The sequence below is a fragment of the Rhea americana genome, unplaced genomic scaffold (genome assembly GCF_003343005.1).
Source record: "Rhea americana isolate MKP2758 unplaced genomic scaffold, rheAme1 scaffold_231, whole genome shotgun sequence".
Taxonomy (NCBI): Eukaryota; Metazoa; Chordata; class Aves; order Rheiformes; family Rheidae; genus Rhea; species Rhea americana.
The window spans coordinates 988,087-1,014,714 of NW_028186348.1; the positions used below are offsets into that span (position 1 = coordinate 988,087).

The 26,628-nt window shown below is 40.6% G+C and overlaps 1 protein-coding gene across 2 annotated transcripts in view; it reads right to left on the minus strand.

Annotated features, from left to right (window-relative positions):
* Positions 1 to 3,447: 3,447 nt before the first annotated feature.
* The window catches only part of YEATS2 (YEATS domain containing 2), a 51,472-nt gene continuing 28,291 nt past the window's right edge, over positions 3,448 to 26,628 (minus strand). For both annotated transcript variants that reach the window (XM_085306104.1, XM_085306103.1), the window contains 16 exons: positions 25,868 to 26,126; positions 24,838 to 24,999; positions 23,142 to 23,260; positions 21,741 to 21,899; positions 20,887 to 21,060; positions 18,610 to 18,805; positions 16,873 to 17,004; positions 16,523 to 16,621; positions 15,331 to 15,442; positions 13,894 to 13,967; positions 12,745 to 12,824; positions 11,562 to 11,763; positions 9,941 to 10,167; positions 8,690 to 8,764; positions 7,434 to 7,507; positions 3,448 to 6,522 (listed from right to left, as the gene is read on the minus strand). In XM_085306104.1, coding sequence (XP_085162230.1) covers positions 6,414 to 6,522; positions 7,434 to 7,507; positions 8,690 to 8,764; positions 9,941 to 10,167; positions 11,562 to 11,763; positions 12,745 to 12,824; positions 13,894 to 13,967; positions 15,331 to 15,442; positions 16,523 to 16,621; positions 16,873 to 17,004; positions 18,610 to 18,805; positions 20,887 to 21,060; positions 21,741 to 21,899; positions 23,142 to 23,260; positions 24,838 to 24,999; positions 25,868 to 26,126 — 2,253 coding nt within the window. In that variant the 3' untranslated portion in view covers positions 3,448 to 6,413. The remainder of the gene's footprint in view (positions 6,523 to 7,433; positions 7,508 to 8,689; positions 8,765 to 9,940; positions 10,168 to 11,561; positions 11,764 to 12,744; positions 12,825 to 13,893; positions 13,968 to 15,330; positions 15,443 to 16,522; positions 16,622 to 16,872; positions 17,005 to 18,609; positions 18,806 to 20,886; positions 21,061 to 21,740; positions 21,900 to 23,141; positions 23,261 to 24,837; positions 25,000 to 25,867; positions 26,127 to 26,628) is intronic.

Genomic DNA, 26,628 nt, shown 5'->3' on the forward strand with positions numbered 1-26,628 from the left:
ATATACAGTAGTACCTGTACTTGCCAAAGTCATTGCTTGGGGAGATTAATTTTTCAGGAAATTCATTTGAAACATTCAAACTGCACAAAAGGTTTTGCATGTTAGATATTTCTAAAAAAGAATTCAATTTGCTCGATTAATCTCTGTATAATGTTTTTAAGAGTTTCATTCAAACCATATCAGTTCATTTCAATCCTGGACTTTAACAACAGCAGAAAAACACCTATTGCCTATTCAGTTTGTCCTCTTAATTCACTGCATTTCTAAACGAGAGAAAAAACAGATGTGAACAAACCAGTAATTTAAGCTTGTATTTTACCAAATGGACTGAAAGTTAATTTAATAAATTAAAATGTATTTTAGCTATTGGTTCTTTCCCAAGATCCTTCTTGCTGTAAAACATAACCCTTGGATACTCAGCCTCAACAGGGAAGTTTGTCACTGTATTTTTCTCTTCAGTCTACATATGCTGTTGCAAAGGAAGTCAGCATTAAAACTGAGCCTACCTGTTCTCCTAGTCTGCTGCTCTCCTCAGTGAGAAGCTGCACATGTCTGTACCTCATGTGCCCTGCTCTGGCCCGGCACAGTGGGAGATGGCGCAAGAGTTGGGCTGAGGAAGGGAACAGGATAGCTTCTCCATCCTGATTTGGAGTGAGGGGCTGTGGGAGGGATGGCAATGGCTGAGGCATGGTGGGAGGGAGCAAATGCAGGCAATTCCTTCCAGTTATCTCCAACTCCCTGAAACCATCACCATCAAACTCAGTAAAACCCCAGCAGGGCTGCACCTGTTCCGGGGTCCTACAGATGCAGAAGGTCATTAAACCAGATGCAGACCTCCACATCCCCTTTACAAAAGCTTGTTCTCTCACATCTACATGGACAGGACAGCAACACATAAAGGACACCAAGCAAGGAGTCAGTTATATTCTTGACTGCACTCACAGCCATGTCATTCACAACCATGAGCAGCCAACTCCTTACTCTTCAAGCTTATCTGCAGGCACAGATCCCTATGAAGAATGATTTCTGAGGCACATTTCAAACCGTGGCATATCTGAATGCTGATTTAAAAGCATAACTGCCTTCAAAGGGAAAACTGTTGCTCGGCAGAATTCATAATTGCTTATGGGATTTTTCTCAGACGCTTTCAAACAGAAAGCAAACTATTCAGAAGGCAGTTAATCAACATAGGGAAATGGTAATGAACCAGTAATACTGATTTGCCGCATTCACCATCTGACAAAGGCTACATCTACTCTGATGTATAATGCCATGCTCCCAAGACCCCCTTTCAGTGCTGCCCTGTTAACAAAGACAAGCAACTTGCCTTTCACCTCATTTCCACTCTGCTGTCTTACACAGACCACAGGCAAATGCTACTAACTTTGAATTTTAAGAATATTGCTTTATAATTGCTTTCAAGAACATTTCTGTAAGTATATGAACGTGTTGACTACACAGCCAGCATCCTCAGATACATAAATTCCAGTTCTCGCTACCCCTCAGGAGACTGCCAGGAGAAAGCCACAGGTTTATGATGCTGTTGTTTGGCTCCAGTTACAGGAGGGAACAACAAAAGGAAAACTAAGCAGGTACTTACCAGCTGAAAGGGACAGGAGATGACGCAGGCTGCTGCCATCTCCAACACACCTGCTTGTGTGTGGGAACTTGGTCAATTTGACCAAATTCTTCTGAAGAGAGTAAATCTCTTATGCAGGTTTAGCTGGCTCGAGATAGTCACAGTGCAGAGACTGCCTCCACCACTGCTCTCACGCATTTGTGCTCCCCATTGCTCCAAGTTCATTCCAGTCCATCAAGGTTTCTCCACTGTGAATCACTCTGCAAACAAGGGTTATTTGACACACAAGAAAATCCTTTAAAAGGAAGGTTTTATACCTGAACTGTTCTAATTCACTACCTCTAGCATGGCATTGAACATGCTTGTTTTGTTTCATCTTTTGCTGGCAAGTAGCATTTGGCCTGCTGGGATGCTGACAGCGAGGTTTGTGCCAGCTGCCTCTGTTACTCCAGGGAACAAGGAACATCCACACTTCTGCGCACTCAGGTGAAGTGCTGGTGTGTTACATACCCTCAACGACTCAGGGCAATCTCATTGCCTGAGCTGAATATCTGAAAAGTTACAAGCAATATGTTAATGATTTCTGGGTACGTAAAAAGGTTCTTTTTTAAACTGCAGATTTCTCCTTGTGTTGTATGAATTTCTTGTAGGATGAACAACCAGATGAAAATCTATTACCTCTGCCCTATCCCTACATATCTTCTCTATATGGGCCATCACATGGTAATCCACTACAGTTTATGGTGAACATGTGGGTACCACTGGACCCAGAAAGGCTGTGCTTCCTTCCAGGACAGAGATGGCACAGGATGGCTGGGCAATCCCTCATGCCTGGTAGCTCGTTCTTTTACATCACCAAGTAAGTACACAGCAACACAGCTACGCTATTTGCTCCAGTGCTAGCTCTGTATACAAATTACTTCATTTTGGAAGCTGACAGTGCAGCACCTTCTGGAGTACTGCAACTGCTTGTATAGCCATGAAACTAAGGCATTAATTATAAGTTAGTCCTTTGATTTCAAGCCTTTGCCAACTGGGAAGACCGCAGCAAGCTATGAATATGCCTTAGAATCAGAGCCAGGTGGCAGCTGTTTGGCAGAGACTATCCTTGCCAGAAGGAAGGCTAATAACAGACCATAAGAAAAATCCTGATGAGTACGTGCCTGCAGAAGGCGTTCTGCGTGAATGCATTTTCATCTCCTGCAAATGACAACCATTTCCTACAGATACATTTATGAATGTGTCAGAGAAGGGTTGCAATATCCACAAGCAAAGACATCAGCTAAAATATTCCAAAAAGCTTTACCACCACCAGCTGAATCCACAGGAGAGTCAGCCTTCAATGGCTGTGTTCTCATTTGTTTGGCTCTGGCAAGCCAAAGGCACTGCAGTTTATGCTCAGTTTGAGGGGGCTCTTCTATGGCATCTAGTAGTAACAAGAATTAGTTTTCCAGCACGCCAAGACAAATGTGTGAAAACTGCTCTCAGTCACTTAAGATTTTCTTTCCCCGCAATCTAGTCAATCAAACCAAGAAATTGTATTTTCTTACTTTTTTCTATTCCTCTTCAATCTTTCACACAGCTCAGAGCAAAGAAATTATTTGCTCTTTTTATGAGCCACTCTGCAAAATGAGAACTTGGGGGAGCTCACTCTGCTGAGTTTCTAGCTTCCCTTCCCCAATCTCCCAAAACCAAAAGCTTTTAAAAATAACTAGAAAAGGGCAAAAATCATCTTTTTCTTCAGATGAATTCAAGATCAAACAGTTTTTCTCCAAAACTAATTAAAATATTCCAAGTATGCAAAAGACAAAAACCTGGGAGCTTGAACAAACTCATTTTGAGTACCACGTGACAGTCAAACAACCCTATCACAGCTAATAAAAGAATTTATTGTAAACATATGTATCTTACACAATTATACAGTATAATACAGATAACATGAAGGATTTAAACACTCAGTATTACAAATGGGGCAATATTTGTAAAGAGATCTTTAACTAGTATTAAGACTCTTCAGAAAGCCAGAGAAATATATCGTAATATTCCAATACTTCTACACCTAACTGAGTGTATGAAATTTCCCAAACCTCTCACTTATTTCCAAGCAATTTCAATGGAAACTTCTTGCTGACAATATTTTCTCCCACCATTTTTTAAAATTCAAAGACCTTACCGCAAACATACCCTACATTTGCAGGACTAAAACGTGTTATTTTCTATCTTCTCTAACAGATTTCTTCTTTTCTTTAGCAAACTTTATATATTATTTATATAGCAACTCCTAGGAGAATAACCTGTGGCTGCTCAGAAATGTATCAATAGATCTTCACTGCAAGAACTCTTAAAAACAACAGGCATTTACCTGTCTGCTTCATGGCCTAATTCAAGGCTCAAAGTCTGAAACTCCCCTTTTCAGCACTACAGAGAAGCAGAAAACACAGGCAAGGAAACCATGATTTGCCAACAGACGCCCAAAGCAAACTGCATCAAGAGCTGCTCTGGGCACACCGAAATCCCAGAAACGAAGCCCATAAGAGACAGGGGACTGGAAATGCACACATCACTCCAGAAGATCATAGCACAACTGAGTTTGCACAAAAGGCTGCTCCCACACAACCTGCAAGCTGTTGTAGACAGATTTCAAAAATGCTCTTCTCTATTGTACAAGCTGTGTACGGGAATGTCTGAAAGTTGTATGGACTTTTGAGTTTGCTACAGTCTATAAACAGTGTGAGGCCCCAAGTTCTCCAGCTACCTGGATTCCTCTCCACTTTCAGCACTGTGCTCAAACATAATCACCAATGCTCAATCTCTTCACACTGACCTCAGCTGAAAAACTAGTGTCAGGGCTACATTAAGCACTTATTTGTGCACGCAACCCTGCTCCAGGCTTACCAAACAAGCCAGGATTATCTTTCAAATCTAGAGCATCTGAAATGCCCTTTCTAGGGGGCATCTAATTCCTTCTACTCCGAATGCAATTCAGGTTTCAAAAGTCAGTTCAATTTCCTGTATTCAAGTGCCAAATTCTGCCATTCTTATTCAAGTAAATTGAAGCTCCCTGTCAGCTCTGATGGGCTAAGAGGGGCTAGTCACAGACCCTTGTTTTATTTATGGTGAAGAATACAGGTGTTATCTCATCTGAGGTACGTAATACCTTCTGCAGCTTAAGAACTGCATCAAACTTAAGCTAGCTCTTCTTGGAAGCCTGAAACCACCTTTCCCTGTTTCTACACAAAGCTGGAATTACTATCATTCATCTTCTAGCCCCAAGAAGCACCAAAAGATTTTATTTTGAAGATTTATGTTCCTATCCCAGACCAAGAAAGGTAACTGTAGTTTCACATTTATAAAAAGCTTTGCATTGTCAAAGCACGGCACCAACAAGAGTGAGGCCTCAGTACACTCCTGTGAGGTAGGTATCCTGCTCCCCATTCTGAGAAATAGGGAAACTGAGGCACGAAGTGATTAAATCCAAGGCCATGCAGCAAATCAGTGACCCAGCTGAGATCAGCACATAGGGGGTTCTAGCTGTTGACCTGTTTCACCCACGCAACAAAGCAAGCACACTGAAAGCCTCACAGTCCAACAGAGGTCCCACCAACTTTACAATGGCTTATTCATACTACTAGCATGCACCAATAGAGGCAGGAGAGAGGGCAGTGGGTGCAGGTGGTAAGGGTGTTGCCAACGAAGCTTTCTCCAGCAAGCTATCGTTAGCCAGCCTGCAGACATCTTCTACACCAGTGATGTTCCCGAGACAGGTAAGTGCTGTGGTTAGAAGCAGAACTTCTTCTTGCAGTCAAGACATCAGAGGTGCTCCCCACAAGCAATGGATCTCTGTGATTTTTTGATCCTATCAGGTCTCTGTGTGTTCATTAGAATGCAAGACAAAGTGGTGCTGCTCCCATACCACTTCATAAAGCTGATCATCAGTGAATGCTGTCAGAAAACATGTATGACAGAGGTGCTCATCTGCCCTTCACCTTAAGACTCCAAAACTTCTGCCACACTAGGGAGGCATTTGCTGGGCAAGCAAAGGGTTTCAGTCAGTCCAAGCCCACAAAAACTGAATACTGTCCTCTCCAAGCAACTTCAGCTCTCCTTTTTCATGCAGGACAAATGGGCACTCAAGTCTTAACTAGCCTGATCATGGTTTATTCATCTAGATGGAGTATGTGCCAGTTCATCCTCTCTGAGGTGCTTTAGAGAAAGATCTGGTATCGCCTTCAGACAGGCACTTAGCTGAATAAGCTAATAAGAAGCCTATCTAGCTGTGCTATCAGTCGTATACATGATGCTCAAGCAGGCAGAATTTATTGCAGCCATCAGCCTTCCACCCAAACCTAACCAACTAACGAACAACCTGCTCAAACAACCCACCTTCAACAGTTGCCTTGAAGTTGCTCATATTCAGTGTGCCAACTTAACTGCTCTGCCCACTGCATGTGAGGATCAACTCGTTTGTAGTCTGTGTCAAAAAGGTGAAGTAACAAATAATAGTTTCTTTCCCCCCAACCCCTCAACCTCATCAACACAGTTGTCATCACATGTACTAGGCCTGTGGAATCTCTCACAGTTAGCAACTTGATGCAAACTGACAATGTTTGTTCAGCCACTGAACATACACTTACTGAGTAAATACTGATATTTAACAACTTGGTTTGGAACAGAGCATCATTCTGTTGCATTAAGGTGCATCTTTAATTGGAGGTAACAATCTAGTAGCCCAATGTTATAAACGCATATAATAGTGTCCTACAGAAATACTGGATTTGTCATCCCAACTTCCGTCATAAATCCACCTTTCCTGTAGCATCTTCTCTGTTCTATTTCACTGTTCCTCATTTAGTATCTTCATATGTTTGTTTGTGAGGAAGTCAAGAAAGGGAATATTACAGATGGCTTTGTGAATATTCATCACTGTGATCTCTTTTGGAGTCCTGCAGGGAACGAATCAAAGATGCTATCTCAATACTTAAAAAGACAAGTGTTTATAAAGCAGCAAGGCAATAGATTTACTAACAAGAAGAAAGAAGTCAAAAAAGTCAAAAGAACAAGATAACAGGACAGTATTGCAATAAAACAGAAAAAGCATTAAAACATCACAGCACAAAAGAGCCATTCCCAAATGACTAAGGGATACACCTTGGGTACTAGTACAGGAAAATGAAGTGCTGAAGTATTAATTCTTAAACTTCTATAGCACAGATGTTACATGTGTATAAGTTTATATACATATATACACACACACACATATACACATACACACACGCGTGTACTACATACAAAATAAAAATTTAAATCAAGCATTTTCTCAAAGTCTTGCTCTTTTTCAATTTCAAGTTACCCCAGAGCATGCTAGTGAATGAAATTAAAAGGGCTAAAGGTTACCATAAAAATAGTTCAATGTTTGAGCCAGAAAAAATTTCTATCAGTAAAATACAGACGAGATTACTTAGGTTGGTTGAGTCCTGGCTGGCTCAAACAACCTGGTAAGTTGCCAGTCTGAAACCTGAGCTGGATACAACTGAAAAGTTTCTTTCATACAGCTCTGTAAAAATGGTCCATCTACTTTTCTCTTTGACAATACAGAAGAGTTGCCTCAGTTTTTCACATTGACCATCTTTTCTACTCCTTTGTCACTACTGAGCTAGATGATGACAAACGATTTGTTTCCTTATTAAGGCTTTGATCCTTCCAGAATACAATTCATACATATGTACTGTCTCATGTCATCTGGAAGTCCCTTGCTCACACGTTCTGAGCTGCACAAAATCTGATAATATTTCTCAAGCAATTCAGCCCTTAGTGCTGGCATGCAAGTGGTCCAAGAGGAAACAAGCTACTGTACCTGTTGTGAGGAGTTGTCTGATATGCTACAGCCAGTGCTTGCCGTAGGATATCACTCATAAGCTGTTCAGTGGCCTGTGAAAAAAGGTAGCATTAGACAACAGTATGGAAGAGAAAAGATACATGCTATCTGCCAAATTATCAGCATAATTGAACCCTGGAACTTTGGCTTATCAGATCAGTAGGGGCAGTTCAAGACACCCAAATGATTTTTGTTAGCACAGTGATAAGAACTGAGCACACATTTAACAGAAAGAGAGAAGAAGCAGAACTCATGACTGCAGTTGCCCAGTCTGGTTTCTTCCTGGACCTGCACAGCTGTACACGCACAGCAGGGTGGATCTGGTATTAACAGAGTTCGTGCTGTGAGAACATTTTAGGGCCCAGCCTTTTACAAGCAAGATGATGGTTTTACATAGAGTATCCAGATATTTTTCTGGGAGTCCGTCTGTGTTTGTTAGCTAGTCTGTAGGTACCAGCTTCATGTGTTGTCAAGAGACTTAAACAAAAGGATGACTTCCTAGCTTGGACAGCTGGCAGAAGGCAGTTATATGCCCTACATGCTTGGCTTAATCATGGTTCAATCAGAAGTTAACTAGAGCTCTTGGTTCTCTGTGCCTACATCAAGAGTAGGGTAAAGGTTTCTGGGATGTTCAGTTAGGAAGACTGGCGTAACTACGATTCTACTGGAGCAATCCAATAGCTACAATACATGTCAATAAATGGATTTTATCTGTATTTTAACTTCACATATGATAAATAAAAGATAGCTCAGCAGTAGTGTGTGTGTTTAGGTGTGTGTGCGCACGCGTGCGCACACAGAAAGCCTGGAACCCATTAGCTTTTATAAAACTGATCTTTTGATAAGCAACACTGTATAAACAACCTCAATTTTCTTTAGTTTGTAATACAGCAGAGCACTGCTAAAAATAACCTTGCTTTCAGTCCAAACACAAGGATTCCAAATCTGTGCTGTTAAAGGACTTCAGTGAGAAACAGTCTCCATCTTTCCAAAATTGAGTATGACAGACAAATGGCAAGGGAGAAGTTCTGTTGGCTTCAGAATTTAGCACTGTCCCATTAGAGACAACCTAGGCAAAAAGGAACTGACCAGTATTTAGGAAAAAATTATCCAATCCTCTCAAAAAATAGTCAAGTCTTCTAGAGATGAGGCAGGGGCTTTTTTTGTTCTTTTTAAATACATTACTGAGTTAATAAAGCTATTGAAAAGTTACTATTGTGAAATAACTTTTTTACCTTTAAGATCATGTCTTCTATTACTGATGCATAAACATTCTTGTGTACCTCAGCAGGCTGAAAAGAAATCCCTATCTATAAAATATGAGAGGGGAAAAAAAAACACATTTGACAAATTAGTGAATCAAGTAACACAACCAACATTTGCTACAGATGAGATGACAGTAAGATAATTTTAGAAACAATCCATCACAATGGGTAGAGTTAAAAAACAGTAAGCAAGCACTGCAAAACTTTAGGGCAGTATAAGGTGAGGCTTCACTCAAAAAATCCAGAGAAAATTAAGCTAAATCAATTAGAACAGCTTGTAGAGAACAACTTCGGTGTCTCTAAAACACTGAAGAAACAAAAGATTTTCATCTTAGCTACAGAAAGTTTGCACAAAAACAGGTGGCTGCATTTTTGGATTGAGAATGAAAGTTCCTTACATATATTCAATTCATGTATCTGCACTCTTCCTTGCACTTTACTATGCCAACTAAAACAGTGTTAAACAGTACTCTTGGCACAAAGTTCAGCATCAAAAGAGTGTTCCGTCTCTCAGTACACTCCCATCATGCCTGCTCCCTTGTCTGCTACCTGGCAGGAGACAGGATAAAATAAAGAATGGAAGTTTCACCCCTTGAGGTTAGTCTGTGAGGCAGAAAGAGATACCTTCCTTTCTGCCATAGCCGCTGCAAGGAACTCCCCTCTGCTTCAGTCTCTTGCCCTACACCAGAAAACATTCTTTTACTAGCTGAACAAGTCTTCTCTTTCCTTCTAGCTGCTGAAAGAGGAAACCACACTCTCCTTTTCCTTCACTCGAGTTTGAACAGAGAACAAATGCAAGCAGCAGCAAAGTTTGCTACGCTATTAGCTTCACTTCACTCCCCTTCCAGGAACCACTTATAAACTGCACAGGTTCAAGTAACAAGCCTCAACCTTTCACATGATGGTATAGGAGGCATTCCATGCAAGAGCTCCTTTTTCCTCATTTCTCTTTGCTTCTAGTCTTCTGGACAAATTTACTGGTGCTAAGCCCTGCAACACAGCTGCTTTGAAACGAACATCAGGCTACCATGCTTCACTCACTCCTACCAGCACTGCCCAGCTGAACATCATTGGCCAGACTGGCCACTTTTTCAGGCCACTTATCAAAACCAAGCCAAAACATCCAGAGGACCATACAGATGAAGGAAAGGCAATTAAACAAAAGTTAAGCCACTGCCAGCGTGGCTGCGGTTCTTACTAGCTGTGTGATGCACTCATTACCTTCTCTGCTGTATCCCTCACAAACTCTGATGCAGGCAAGGAAGCCAAATAGAATTTCATCTCCTCTTGTTTCTCCTCTTGCTCCTTTTTAATGTTTATTCTTAATGGCTCACTAAAGTTGAGAATATCTACTTCCTCTTCGTGTTCTGGTTCTCGTTTCAGAAACTGCTGCAGCTCCTCCAGTTTTCGGCACAGCTCCTCACCACTGGTGTAAGATGAAGGGCATTCTGAACAAGAAGCAATCAATTAAACATATGACAGATTATGGGAGAAGTGCTTGTAAACAAATATACAACCAAAATATGGTAAGAAATTAAGGTAATTGAAGGTTAATTTTTGTAGTTCCTACTATACATACAGATGAATAGAAATGCAAATAGTCATCAAAAGCCTTCTAATTACATACTCATTACCCTCATGGAGCTCTCTTTCATTTGCCCCTACACCCATCAACAAGGTTGCACTTCAAACAACACCAGGCTAATGCAAGCTTCCTAAAGAGTCTCACAGAAGCATTTTGACAGGCAGTCAAAGCATTTTGGCAAGGCAGTCTGATGCTCTTCAATCCATTTAGAGAAATGGGAGTTTTACTGTATAGGCATCATGTAACACTAAGTCATCTTTTGCATTATGTCAAGTACTATCACGCTTTTTAAGAAAAATCAGAAGACAGACTTCCAGTGGAAGTATGCAAGGGTAGCCCTGTTCTCTGCATGCTCAACTCTAGCAAGTAAAAAAATCTTTTGTGGAAAGCTATGCAGTAAATAGGCTCTTGTTTTCAAGGACAAACACAAACCAAGTTATTCAGACAAAAAGATTAAAAAGTAGATGTAGGCTTCCTTTCCACCTTCAACAACTGCAACGCAGGACCAGACTGCACAGAATAATCAAATCCACATACTTCTGTGAAATATTCTAAATCCTTTTTTGATCAGGACGGAAAAACACTCAGCTTTGGAAAAGGGATTATCTCAAGGTGAAACAAGGGAACCTAAATGTGAAGAACAGATGTAATTAAAGATATGTGTATAATACAGACTGCAGTGTACTGTGGATATCCCACAGCTATCCTAGTGGAATAACATAGCACCTGTAGTAGCACAACATGAAGGTTCTGCAGGGCAATTTAGTTTGGGAGGTAAATAACTCCCCACGGAGCTCCATGCAGCCACTGCCAGACAGCGTGTTGTACCTGAAGCTTGTTCAGTTTGTTTGCATAGTGGCCTAGTGGCATTTCAACAGAGGACAGCTATGTAAGGGCAGATCCGGAAGTGTCATTACTGCCTACACTTAGTTTGCACATGGTTACACCATACAGCGAGCATCATCTTTCACCACATGTATCCACACTGGACCCACAATGGCCCCAAAGCACAATGGAACCCAAAGAGGTGCCAGAGAGTGTCAGGACTGGCAGGGCCAAGGGACAGCTTCACTCCTATGTTTGCCTTCAGGATCTCTCCAATTTTTGTTATTCTATGCGAATTAAGTCAAAAAACAAAGAAAGAACAAACCTATTTCTCCTGAAGAACAAGCACATGCATGTGTAAACACATAGTCTTGAGCCATTCAATAAAGAACGCTTTTGGCAAAAAGGAGTTTACTGCCGCTCCATACTCACCCGGCTCACTGTCTATCTGAGTCAGCACATCTTCAATTGAGTCTTCATCGTTCCGCAAGGTCTCGGGGTCAGGTGGAGTGTAGCCATGGCATCGACACCAGTGCACCACATGTTTTGTTTTCAGAGGTGTAATGTTGTGGAATCTGGGGTGCTTCTCTATGATTTCTTGCAGGATCTTTCTCACTGTCATTGCTCGTTGCCACTATGAAAAACCAAAAGGAAAGCTCACACCGGCTACAATGTTTAAGGCCGGATTACGGCCCAGAAAAAAAAACTGAGATGCAAAGAAAATAAAAGGAACGTTGTTTTCCCAGACAACAGAATGGCAGGGAAAAATAAACATGGGAGATGGTTGTAATCTTGACATCTTCTGCAGCTCTGGGCAGGTCACGCATCCTCTGCTTTCTCTTGCAACCAAAACCTCAATAAAGAGCCCTGTCTCAGGGACAACCCTTTACATAGGCTCAGACACACTTATGTCTCGACTTCCACTTCCAAGTAACACTTTAAGATAGCATAGTGCAGGAAGTCTACCAGAGCAAAGATGCTTCTTTATATTTTGGTTAAACTTTTTGTTCATTTATGTTCATTAAACAGTGAATCTGACCAGTTTATTCTTTTCCCTATATAGGTCTACAGAAAGATGTCAAAACTATTAAGAAATAGTGGGAAAACGTAACAATCACAATACTATAAGATCCTGATGAACTGAGATATTTATCCCTGACGAACTGACAATCTATTTCAATACTAGCACTTCCTAGGTCAGATTTCTCAAACCTCTTTCTATAGAAAGTAGACATAATCCCACGAAAAGATATAAGGAGGACAAAGTAGGCTGGTGAAAATTCCCATGATCATGATATACCACACAGGAGTGATGAGGATAAAGTGGTAAAAGGACAGTTTGCAAAAATTCTGATTTTTAAAATGTTTCAAAAGCATCTTTCTTTGACCAGCAGAAAACTGACCTTCAGAGTCCCTTCTATTTTAGAAAGCTTCTGAACAATAAATTTGAGCACTACCTGAACAGCAATCAGTTTATCTTGCAGTGAGGAATGCTTCCATCTAAAATTTGACAGTGCTTCAGAAAACAAAACACCCAACAACAATGAAGGTTCTGTAGTTCAAAAATTCTTCTTGCATCCCTAATGTCTGCTTATAAAACACAGGAGAGGATTACCTCAGCAGCCCTCCTCTTCCCGATATTCCAGCTATAATACTGTTCCACTGAGCTGGCACAGAAAGAGCTGGCATCTTCACCTAGAAAGGGCAAAGCCAAAAACAGTATTAAATTTTAATGACTGAAATCAGATCAATTCTGGATGTGCTATATTTCATGAAGAGGAAAGTGCAAACGGATTCAAAGTGTTTCATGCTCACAGGACTATAGTTTCTTCAAATGCTGATACAACTCTTAACAAATACATAGATGTGTGCAGTACTGTGGTTTTTGAATGCACAAACAGCACCCCTCTTGATCAGCAGATACCTGTGGCCAAATGCAGTTTTAAGTCTCTCCTTCTCCCCCAAAAAACTCTAATGAGGTAGACCTGTAAGGTTGTGCTATTAGTCAAAGTCTTTCTTTTCAAAACACTTTTTACACTGTAATTTGTTGGCCAGCAATGGAATAGTGAAAAGGTTTCCGGCAAAACATTAGGAAGGGTTATGAATCCTAAGCCAGAGATTCAAGAACGCTACTATAGGCCCCCAAATAACACACAATAGAAGCTTTACTGTGTTACCCACTCCTATTTTGTCTGCTCTCTTTATCTTGAGAGGCTCTACCCTTATCAGTCTCCAGGAACTTCTTTTCAAACTACTAGCTACCAGAGAAAACTGACACATTTACAGCTATGTATACGAGGAAGAGGTATGCTATTATAAGTGTCAAAAAAGCTTAAATCAATTCTCCATAAACTTCCACCCTTGGTTGAAAAGCAAAGCCAGCAAAGCCAAAAACCATACTCCAATGCTAAGATACATCACCATATCTACAACCATTTCTGAAACCCCAGCAAAACAGACGTGCCTCTAATGCACTTTTTTCTTAAAAGGACAAAACCAGGTAAAAGAGCATCTGCTTGCAGCTGTTATGTGGACAAGTATGACCTATTTTTAATGGAAAAACAGATTAAAGTTAATAACTGCTGACAACACACTTGGCTTCACTGGATGGACTTGAGTCTAAAAAAATCTTCAGAATAACCCATGAAGTAAACTCTCTAGGATGGGGGCTTTATTTCATTCCATTTTTAGTAATTTTTGCAGCACAAAGCATTCTGTTGATACACTGAAAATAGCAAATCAAGCATTTTCATTCACTGCTTACTTTTTTCAGCAATTAATGGAACCTTCTTCACTATTGCTGTTAAAAGCTGCTGGATGTTCTCCAAATATTCTATGCTGCAAGGAATAAAAAGAATCACAATGAAGAACACTGTTGGAAGTGATGAATCAGATGCACAAGTCTAGTGACTTGTGCAGACTCTAGTCCCTGGTCCCAAGGCATAAAAGTAACACTAATGTGAGGATAAACTCCTGTAATGTCCTAAATCTAAGGAAGTATTTCAAAGTGCTTTTCTTCTCGCTTTGGTGTCCATATCTGAAGCTATGTTTGTCAAGCTGAAGAAACAGGCTTTAGTGGACAGGCTTGAAAAAAATACCTACATTATCTCACAACCTGCAACATTGTTTTGAGGGGATGAGAAGCCCCTTTTACTGCAAGTTGTCCCAGCAGGAACATGTGACACTGCATGGCAAACTTTGTACTTTCTTTTGCTGCTTATTAACTGTCCATCTCTTATGATGTTCTGTTATAGGGAAAGACTAGGCTAACTGGCTCATTTGATGTCACTCAGCACATCTGCTATAACATTAAAACAAGAGCTAACAGGAGTTTAAGTACAAATTGTACTTAATCAGTCATCGTGACCAGACCTGTATTTTCCATCAATTATTTCATGATTAAGATGATTCCAACTGTGTGCTGATTTGAGATTTATTCCTGTCTCCTACATACACTCCCCATCAGGGAAATGTCTATGGGTGTACGTCAGGATAACAACACTTTTCAAACCATTGAGACAGAAAGCAAAGTAAGCCACTGGGGGAGACAAGAGATGTCCTATAGATTACAAGAAATATCCAGAGAATATTATTTTGCAAGCTGAGTTCTGGTGAAAAGCCTCCAGAAACTACTTACAAGAGCATCACAAATAAGGTGTTGGACTTCACACTCCGCTGGTATTTATTATCCAATTTCAATTCTGAGCCTATCATGCCTCATATTAAGTAACTGTAGAAACGTATGAGCTTGTCAAGACTAGAGAGGCAATAAGACAAACAGTTCTCCTATTTACTTTAGACGGTTCTTTTTTTAACTGTTATTTCATTGGGCACAGTCTGACCCCAGTAAGAACACACAATGGCAACAGAAATTATGCAAGCAATGATAATCATGGATGATAAAGAGGCTTTAGAAATTTGAGGTTTTAGCAATCCTCAAAATAACTGCAGATCATAAAATAACTTTTTTTCTCTTCCAGTAGCCATGAATACAAACCCATTTGTAAAGAAAATTTTGCAGCAGTGTCTGAAATGAATGCCAGCCAAGAGGATTAGCAGTGATAAAACAGCATATGTAACAGAAGATTTTATAATGTATTTTGGAGTCAAATTTCTAATACCACAGCATGCATTCCTAGAATCTCTTCCATTCTCCCCAGTATTCCAAAGAAAAATTCTCCAGAGAGAAATGAACCATTACTTGATAACATAATTCCCAAGTTCTGAGCTCTCTTCTGTCTTTACTGCTGCTTGGCCTTCTTGGGTTCCCACAGAACTGCAATTTTGTCCTGTTGAATCAGGCTCCATCTTAACTTCAAAGAAACAGAACACACATCAAAAGACAAAAAATATCAGTCAGCCAGACAAATAATGTCTTGTGAGTGAGACTCCAATAAGGCTAATAAAATAGTGGACACCACTGAATCAGAGCTGCTCCACTATGCACATCAGGCATAGAAAGAACATATGAAAGGAATCATACATTTCAAAATCTGAATGGTCTGCAGACTAAAACAAATGCCTAGATATAACCTCCCTGAACATTAAATAACACGATTTCTTCTGTTTGTATTCTACTTGTTAAGTACAAATAAATCTGACCTCGTAAAGAATATCCCTAGACTATGCTGAAGGACAGCCACCAGAGCATGACTTCCCCTCCAAATCTCAAAATGCTCACATCTCATTCTTTTAGAGATTTGCGTGTACACTAATATTTTACATATGACTGCCCGATCTAAACTGAACTGAACCAAACCTGCAAGCATACATTGGCATTTCAATAAACTAAGAGCTAATTGGAAAACAACTAGCATTTTTAGTGAGAAGTGACATTTCTCCAAAATGAAATCTTTCTTTGAAGACATCATTTGTTTTGACATTGGTGCATTTTCTAATATCTAGGACAGAACTCTGGTGAGATGGGCGCAGGAGAGCTGTTCTGAACCCAGAATGGCCAGGCAGACTGGTCATTCATCTGGGATGGATGCAAAGGACACATAGCCATTCAGCATGGACTACACTGAGTACTTCAGCTCTAGGCTATACATCACTCTGGAAAGTATCAGTAACTGATTAATTATGTGCTGCTCTATGCATTTGCACAGCAACAGATTAAAAAATGAATACTTAAACTACTCATACTAGCTTTTCAGAAAATCCTCATTTCTCTCTGTACTAATCTATACTTTAGGCTTTGTTGAGGGGGAAGCAACAGTTAACTTGCTAGTCTCCAGATCCCATTTCTATTCCATTTAAATCCTACTAACAACAGAAATAAAGGAACTCACAGTCACAGGGTCTACTTTTAGAGCCAGGCCACTTGCATGAAGCAGGTACGTACAGAACCAGCATATTACTATTATTTAACTTACTTAGAAATTCATTTTTACCTTTAGTGACAGAAGCTGCAGAGGGACTAGGGACAACTGTACTGGCTGTTGTGACAGCTGTGACAGCTGAAACTTTGCTAGTAGAAAGCGACTGTATCACTAGACAGGAATGGGGGGTAGGGGAAGAAGACAACAAAGAAGAAAAAAAAAAGGATCAAACTCCAAACACTGACAAATAACCACACTCAGAAGCAAAAAGGATGCTGCAATACAAAGCTTAGGGACAAATACCCTTGCCACTTTTTCTTCTATCTGTAAACCTTGGACCATGTATGCCAACAGTGACCAAGAGCTACTCTGTGTCAAAGGGGATTTTCAAATACCATTTACCCTTCTTTTCTGCACTTTACCTTTGTTCATAGGCATGAGTATTGTCTGAACACCTCCAGAAGCTGTGTTTACACCGAGCTGTTTAAGCTGACTGGGAACTGTCAGAACAGCCTGCTGTGGACTAGACTGACTTGAGTGGATTTTTAGCAAACCTGAAAGAAGGGAAGACGAAATGTTAAATAGAACACACTGTTTAAACAAGCTCCAGCTATTTCTCTCCCTTTCTGCACGGAATAGGAGAGAATGTAAGTTAGCACTGATACCTTCTTAACAAGCCACGGTTCACAGTGAACCGTTAAACAGATTTTTATTAACATGGATGACTGCCAAAATACTGGGATGCGTTACACGCTATGTTCTGATATTTGAGGCAAGATTTATAATCATCTAAGTAATCTTAAGCAGATTAACAAAAATGCTAAATGGTGAAGCAAAGTTCTCTTAGGGCACAGAGCCAATCTCCAACAAGCTATTAAAAGCCTGTGGCTTTGCAAGTCTCCTTCCATGACTGTTTACCACATTCAGAAAGTGCATCATTTAAATGGTGCCTTGGGGACTGTCCTAAGTGTGTTATACACGGATGTGTCAGCATAGCACAGCAAGGCACCCGAATAGCAAAGCAAGTAAGCAGGGATATTTTCCACTACCCCTATTAGCCTGATCAGTGGGAGACATTGTTTATTGCAAAACAATGGGAAAAGGTGAGATTCTGTTGGAAAGATGCCTTTAAAAAGTCAAACCTCAAGAATTTTAATACAGCATTTTTTTCTGATCCTGAAAAAACATGTTTTATAGCAGTTGTTTCTTCTGGGATTCTTGAAGAAATAACTTTTAATGTTGAAGTCAGTGCCTTAGGACTACAAAAGTAAAACAGAACAAATAGAAGAAATTCTCACATCTAAACTGCACTCTTAAGCTGAAAGTCATCTCGTTTCCCATTAAAACCCTTGCTGCTTGGTTTGTAAGGACAATAACTCGAACGTTTATTGTAGAATTGTGGCAGTTTTAATAGCCTTTGTCATACACTCTGGGAAACACAAACTCTTAAAAATAAGGCAGGGTTAGGAGACTGTGTACACAGAAAGTCAGCAGAGCTGCTCTAAATTACACTGTCATAACAGGCTCAGTGTCACTTACTCTCACCTCTTTTACATAAGGACAGTCCATCTTTATTACCTCACCTTTATTAACTTGAAATATTTCAGATCTCATCTATCTTACTCTACTTTGTGGATTATGACTTTATAGCATCCAATTACCCCTAATCAATGCTTCTCTCCTTTCCAAACCCAACACAGTAGATGTAAAGCCTCAGGGCCAAGCTCTCCTCATGCAACTTCTCTAACTTCATTGAAGTTTTACTTCTATGAACAGAATTAAGCCTGTGGTATTCTTTGATATTTTGACACTTTCAGTGCTCAGTGATATACTGCTCTTGGGCAAGTAGTAAGCACCCTTTAAGGGGAATCTGCCATGAAAGCTACAATCCCTCTCAAATATCAGTGGGCAACTCACACTTATTCGTATCAGACAGAGTAAATACACTGATGTGATATGATGCCAAATTATTTGCACATTGCTTTGTCTATGCCAAATGTTATTCCACTATGGTGGTTTAGAAAGCATGACTTCACTTTCACACACTCACAACTGCAGGTGATCCTAAAATCCCTCCCCCCTCAGTGGAAGACACCTAAAGAACTTACACCCAAGTCGAACTCTACAAAAAAAAAAAAGTCATGAAGATAGTTCAATACCTGATACAGCAGCTTTTCCAGTCACAGGTGTTGGTGTAGTCATCAGAGAAGCAACACTTACAACAGAAGTAGCGGTCTTACTCACTACTGATGAAGTAGGCTGGCCCTGGTTTATACAGATTTGATGCTGCTGTCCAGACGTTTTTGCTGTAGGACCTCCAGAAGATGATGAACTGGCACTTGCATTATCTATTTGCTGCATAAAAGAGAGAGCATTATCAAAATCCTATTAACTTCATACACGATTTAACAATAAGCTCGAAGAAGGAATATCTAGGAGTAATAAAACCACATGACTATATCTATTACTAAGAAGCAAGAAGATCTCAAGCACATACTCAAAAGCCCATACGCAATGATAGTACATACAGAGTGAAAGCAGTTTCAAGCAGAAATCAGATGAAACCATGCACACAGGAATTGCTAACACAATTGCTTTGACAGTATCACAAGCCAGGCCCCTTAAAATCATTAAGTAGGTAGGCCAAATTTCTCATCTGGAGGCTTAATGTTTCATATATCCCTGTTGCTCAGAACTCCAGAGGGATCAGCAGCTAACTGGAGCAAAGCTGTTAATGCAGGTGACTCCACTGATTGAGACAACAGGTCATTTTTTGTTATGATACTATATAGACCTTAACCCTAATACAAATCTCTGTCACATAGTTATTGAAAGACAGATATTTGTACCCTTAGTACTCAGTGGCACTTTACAGGTAAAGAAATTCAAATAGAAGTTAGTATTATTCTGAGATAATTTGCACATTGTGCAATACCCTTTATTTTACAATAAACTGACAAAAACAATGACCTTAATCCAGTTCACAGAGCATGATGCTCTTCTGTTCCTTAGTTGTAGAAACTCAGCCTGAACTGCTGGTGTTGCAAATATCATTTTGGTTAGATAGATGCGAGACACTTTCAAATCTGCTCATCAAGTTGGAAAGGCTCTTCAGTATTCACCTACTTGGACCTCAAAGAGATCCTAGTGTCCTGGCTGCTGTGTGTCCTAGGTAGGGCTATGTAGGGACAATTAGATGGTAATAACTGTCATTAGGAAGCCAGGCAGAGGAAAAGTTTGGAAAAAGGTCAGATAGAAAATCTAAATCTCTACAGCTTCACTGGGAGCTGTAAAAACACTGAGTAGCTTTTAATGCAAATTTCAGTACTTTCACCTATATATGCTGTACAGTGCGAGGGTTCAGCCCTCTTTGAAGGCAGCATGGCCTCAACACTTGTTTAATCCTTGCCTCCCTACAAGCTAAGCATCAAGGCTAGCAGGAATCCTCTCACTGAACTACACACTTTCCTTTTTGATGTATCCTCCCCAGCTGAAGAACTCCACAAGGTGGGCAACCAGTATCAACCAGATACATTGCTGTATCCAATCACAAGAGAATTTACTCTGGGAATACAAATGCCTTATTTCCAAACTTACTCTATGGGAAATTACCTCTTTTCAAGGCTGCATTACGATTCCCTCAGGGTAAACAGAAGAGACATGCTTTGAACACAGCCACATTCAAAGGACCACAAACTGCGCATTGCTGGCCTCTGGTATCAGTTCATAGCAGATTCAGCACTAAGCAACGTGAAGAGTCAGTGATCTCAGAAGAACAACCTTCAATCTGATTACTGCTGGCTTTTACTGGCCTACTGGATATAGATTTTCAGGCATCTTACATATTTCTGCAACTTTCCATGTCAGTGAGACAGATCTGATGTTTGAAAGGCCCCCAAAAAATCTAATCTGTATGACTACAAAAGCTCTACTTTAGATAAAGCCTCTCCTGCCTGCCTGCCCTTATAATTCTAATAACTCTAACAGCAAGAGAGTACAAGTTTTAGTTTCTGCTCTCTCTTTGTTTCTTCAGAGAGATTTCATTATTTTGTGTAAAACAGTAAACAAGCCAACAGAAAAGGAGCTGAGTTAACTGCACTGGAACACAGATACAAAGCTGACTAAAAAGAAAACCACGGGAGGAAAAAACAGCAGAAGTCCTTTCCAGGGGATTATACTGGCAAGAAACTGAAACAAAACTTTGGTACACGTGCTTGTGTTTTACCTCTGAGACTGCACACAGACTGTTTCTCTTCTGTAAAAGGTCCTGAGGACCCTCAACAGGAAGAGTCCAAATGCTGCATGGAAGCTGTGAGCAAAGCTGTTTAGAGAGAGACACTTCAAGATAACTTGCACATGCCACCCTAGGGTCTCCTGAACTTTTGGCTTTGACCTTCAAGCTCCAATCACAGTATATTGGCAATGCAGTTTCTCACCTGGGCCACTCCGTTTGTGGGAAGGGCCATGGCAGAGGTGGCAGCTGTGGTGATCACACCTCCTGATACTCTCAGCACAGTGGTGCCAGGCTTGGAGAGCTGGGATGAAGTAGGCACTGATTTTATAGAGCCATCTGATATTTTCATCAGTGATGTCTGTCCACTGGGTGCAGCCTTTGAAATGGAATTCAGCATAAGGTGAAAGGCTGTAATACTATATTTGTAGTTGCTTTTTAAGAGACAAATGCTTTCTGTATTAATAAAACACAAAATGCTTTTAATAGACTTTCCTTTTTCCAGTGAAAGAAGGCATTCTGTAGCAAAAATAGCTGAAATACAAAATTATTATTAGACAATCAACTTCATCAGTTCAAATTGTTGGTTTCAGAAAAATACACCTACCAATTGTGAATGGTCAACTTCTGGCACTCTAAGGGAGTTTTAATCTCACAGGGACCACTCAGTGCTTTTCAAAAGGCAGGCGTCTGAGTAATCTCAAGGTGGTCCGGGTCAAAAATTTCAGACCATTAGTAGGTGTCCCACTTTTAATGTTGAAACATTTAAGCACATTTCTTTTAGAACCTTAAGAGATCCTTGAGCCCATTTACAAACTATCAACTCAAGCTTGTGTGTGACCCACTCCAAGAACATGAATAGAATTGGAAAACTGTGGTCCACTATCTGCTATGAAATTAGGCCTTCGTGTACTTTACTTACATAGTGCAACCAGCATTTTAATTATACAGGAAAAAAAATACAAGAGGAAAACGTCTCATAATGTGTGGCTGTGTTTCCTACATTTTATTTGACAAAATATAGAGTGGTAAGAGAGAAACACATCATTTTTAAATTACCTGTGCAAATAAAGCTGTTTTCTGTCCAGTTATCACTTTTAATGCTTGTTGCCCTTGTGTAGAAGATGATCCAACTCCTACACTGCCCTGAACAACTGATGCTGGTGTCAGCTGCTTCCCAGAACTCTGAGGAGAAGGCTGGCCAACCAGAAAAGTGCCCTGCTCCAGAAACAAACAGTTACAGAGATCAGTACCTCGAAACACAGTTAAAACAAAACTGGCAGAGTCAACACAGAATACAAATCTGTAGCTGTAATGCAACAGCAACATTTGTAGGTGTTCTTTGTGGCATGAAACAGCATTTTAAGCAGAAGGTTCTTGACATTCTACTTATCTGCTGCAAAATCAAACCCACTTCAAATTAAAAACCAAAAAACTGAAGTCCTCATTTTCACTGATCTCAGTGAAAGTCTTAGAGGAAGTCTCCACTTTGCTCAGATCCAAGAGCTAGAAGCAGTACAGTACCACAAAACACTGTCTTTTGAAACACTGCACTGTTAATTACAGTGAATGGTTCTGCACCCACAGCCACAGTCATGTTTTTGGTGCAAAAAACTACTTTCCGATGCAATGAAGGTGTGAAAAAGCAGTTAGTTTCCAGTCTCCTTGGAGCCATCCACTACAATTTAACACACTCCATGTTCTTCAAGTTTATTTGTTATGAATGCTACTTACCTTCCAAGACCAGAGAGGCTACTGCTGGGCTATGCAAGAAGGAGAGGGTATTTTTTTTGCCTTCTAGTTTCAAAACATAAATCAGTTCTCCTAGAGGGCCACGTATTCAAAGCTCAGCATGTGGCAATCGGATTCACAACTGGAGGCCTGCACCTACCACCTGAGGCCATGCCAGCCTTCCTGTTTCACATCATTATTTAACTGCTATCCTTCAGAGGCTTCATTCACTGTCTCATGTGGATTCCTTCATACAAACCGGTTTTCTAATCTACCTTCCTTTCTCCATCTTGCCATTTCTCTCCAATAGCTCTCCTTTTTCTCCCACCTCTAGTGTCTTCCTCAAGCTCTTACACATCCATCTGTGTAAGACTGCTCTTCCAGTATCATCTCTGTCATATGACTCCCCTGCAGTCCTGTGCTCTTACTACCGCCTATCTCCTCTTCACCCACTGCTTGCCCTGGTCTTACTCAGTGTTGCTTTATTAGCTTGCAAGGTGCTGTAAGGGTTACCTTACACACTGCTATGGGAAGTGAGAGGCAGAGATGTGGAGACATCAAGTAGCAAATCAGATGTCTGGCAAAATGGAGAGGCAAGGGTTGCTAAAAACAATCTAGATCCCATAGCCTAAGAACATCTCACCAAGTACAGAACCAGAGGATACCCACACATCACTAATTGCAACCTGAAATGCCAATCTGCTTTAGTTAAGACTCTTAGCCACTGACCTGGGGTGTCTGCTTCAGGATGTAGGATGTATAGGTGAGATGTTGTGACAAGTTACTGCTTGTGCTCTGGGTCCCTCCTCCTCCTCCTCCACTATTAGTAGAAGAACCAGACTGGAGACCTGTAACCAGAGTGAAAGGCTTGATCCTTCAGTAACCAGACACTGTCAGCTGCTTAAACATCCCTGTACGTATGAGTAATTGAAAATAGCTTGCAAGATGCTTGCTGACACATTTCATAGCTGAGTAACATCCAAGCATAAATACAACAATTTCCTAAAACAGTACAGTTTATATGTGTTGCTGTCCTCTCCTATAGCTCAGCAAATGCTATGAGCACAATGAGGTACAGAGGAAAATAAGGATGACCTAGCTATGTTGGGGCTGTTGTAAAATTTCTATCATCAGAAGAAAATGATGCTCAACAACTGAATAGCCTTTTCAAGTCTCTTACAGGTTATGAATCTGCAGCAAAAGCCCTGGACATACTCTGAATCCAAATGGTTTCTTGCTTTTATTCTTGCTGGCTGTTCCAATGTGATTTTCTTAACACAGAGTAATGACTTATGGATACTAAAGGGTAATAATTTGCAGCAGCATTTTGATCTTGCTCTGCCTTCAAAAGGAACATTCTGGACACAGACTATTTTGCAGTCTCTTGGTAAGAAACAAAAGGTCAAAAAATATTATGGTTTTATCAGAAAACTTATGAACATTTGCTCTTTCCTGAGGCCTGTGAGATTATTTCCTTGTCAAAGTAGGACTGCCTCAGCTGTCTCTAAAAATTGCAAGAAATGAAGCTCCCATCACAACTTCTACAGCCCAAAATGCCTTTACTAAGAGTATCTATTTTTTCAGTGACATCTGCTCTATTGCTGTGCCTCTGGTCTTTACAGTCTCATATATGAAACTGAATAATACCCTTTCCCAGGATCAGAACTGGGAGTAAACAATGTTGTACCCAATCCATCCTCCACCCTAACCCCCAACCTCAAAACGAGTGTTCTGGAGAAGGCTCATAACAAAACTCTTCATCTACGCAACCCTAAACCTGCAATATTCTTTTCTGACAGCATTAGCACACTATGATCAAAGTATTGCCCACAGGAACCCTCTTAGCAATGCTGTTCTCCAGGTCTGTTAAAACAGGTTTGATTCAAAGCCCATTAACAACAAAAAGAATAGCATTCCTGATGTTTTCAAAAGCTTGGAGTCAAACCTTCTATCAACATTCAAAACTTACTTTCTCTCATTTCAGGATCTCATCCTTTTCAAAACTATTTTCTTACGTTTCTAGTTTCTCCAAGCTCTCATTCTATTATTTATTAATAGCTTTTTCAACTGCATTCAAATTCATCTGATTTATACATCAGGCACATGAAATTCTCCCTCCCTATATATCACAATGAAGAGTTAAAGATAATCTTTAGCTGCAAATTTTCAGAACAATTACACTGCCTGCTTTGGCCAGACAAGCAGAGATTGAGAGCACTGCAGGAAAAGCAGTTTCATGTTCAGTAGGAGACAATTCTGAGATTTCAGTCTTGAGAAGTGACATACTGTTTTTGTTGTGAACAAAGGAATCTCATCCCATTACTGACTTCCACAGTACCAGGATGCTCTATAGCAAAAGTGGCAAACATATTAAATACAAAGTGATTACATTATTTAACTCATTAAATTTCCCTGCAAGACTAACTAGCATTATTTGTGGCTCGCAGTATGGCTCCTTGGGGTATCAGAAGCAATTTTCCTTTCCCAGAAGGATTCTTGCTGTTGGTGGTAAGGTAAAGTTTGGTGCCTGGTGGTAAGTTTGCCAAGTTTGCCAGGTTGGTGGCTGGTAACTGCAGTGTAGCCATCACTAGGAAGAAAGAATACAGAGAAACAAGTTAGTACTTGCAGAATGCATTGAAATCTGCACAGGATGAAAAGATTAGGAGTGGCATGCAGTCAGCCTTTGATAATCCATACTTAGCTGGCCTACTTGCAGGTTAACTCCCCCAATGATGCACAAACACTTTATGTGTGTCTGAAGAAAACTCTAGTGTTCAGTACCACTTATGGCCACAGACCAGACACAGCCCTGGGACTGAAAGGGCTCTCTTGAGTTGAGGTCACACAGCACCTTTCAAACAATCCAGAGTCTGAGCACAAACGCTCAGCTGATGTCAGCTATGGGCAGAAGCAGACTAGGTGTTTCTGCCCACACTCCCATAATTGTAAGCACTGCAGATGCAGTGAGGAGAGCTAGCTTGCCTTTTGTTGTTTGGGTTCATGTGGTGCCCCTTGGGTGTCTAGAGACCACAATGCTGGGCAAGAGTATGAGATCTGGCCCCATGAAAGTAGATTTGGGTCTCTCCCCATTCCCCACCATATCTTACTGATCTGCACTCCCAGGCTTCTCCCTGGGAGAAGCCTGGGGCACCTCGAGCCCCCACAACCCATAAACCCGTGGGCCAATTTCAAGTCTGACAAAGCTGTGCACTCTCTTTGCAGAAGACTGCAAGTTTTAAAGTACCTGTGCTCTCTCTTCCCCTTTAAGGATAATTAATAAACATTTTCTTTATTATCACACTAGCCTTTGTCAGTCAAAGTTTTCTTCTGGACTTCTATATTCACTCAATTTGAAATTTTTCTATCCCACAGTTATCTTTGGAGATGATGAAAGCATTACAAAGCCCCCAAATCTCCCCACAGTGAGCCATTAAAAGGGTACAGAATTACTCTACCTGAGCCTTGAGCCGTGCTTTTCTGAGCTCCTGCTGAAGCAACCTGAGCCTTTGTTATAGTCTGCACAGGCTGGGCAACAATCGTGCCTCCACCTCCACTCACAATGGCTTTGGCTACACCTTGAGTTACAACCTGTTTTGGACCAACAGCTTTTGCTACTGAAGAGCTAGATTTTGCCACAAGTATTTGGCCACCACTGATGGCTACAGCTTGTTTCACTGTTGACTGCAAAGCAGAACCAACTGGAACGCCAACAACCTGCAACAAATAAGCATCAGATGGTTTACACATGTCTGTTCATTTATAAAGGCTTTTCATTCTAAAATAAAATTAAATAGGGAAATGGCCAACTCCAGGTGAAAATAAACCCAACCAGGATTTCAGAGCATCCACAAAAGACTGAGTACACTCAGACTACACAGGCATTTTTATTCTTCTCTGATACCTAAGCAGTGGCTTAATTTCAACTGAAGATAAAGCTTGCCTTGGCAAAGCAGTGATCCAGAAATTTAGTTTCAACTGATTCATGGGAAGTGACTCTCTGGGAAAACCACAGCCTCAACTGAGACTCCACCAAGTGTTTCAATTTTATGTGTTGACAATATCTGCAAACACAGACCTTGCATACTTGCTCAAATAGGCAAGCCAGTAAAGCGACAATGAACTGCTGCAAATACAAATGTGTATTTACGTATGCAAAAGTGAAAGCTACAAATTTTTCCACTTCTGCTTGGCACATATTTGACTGTATCCATAATGG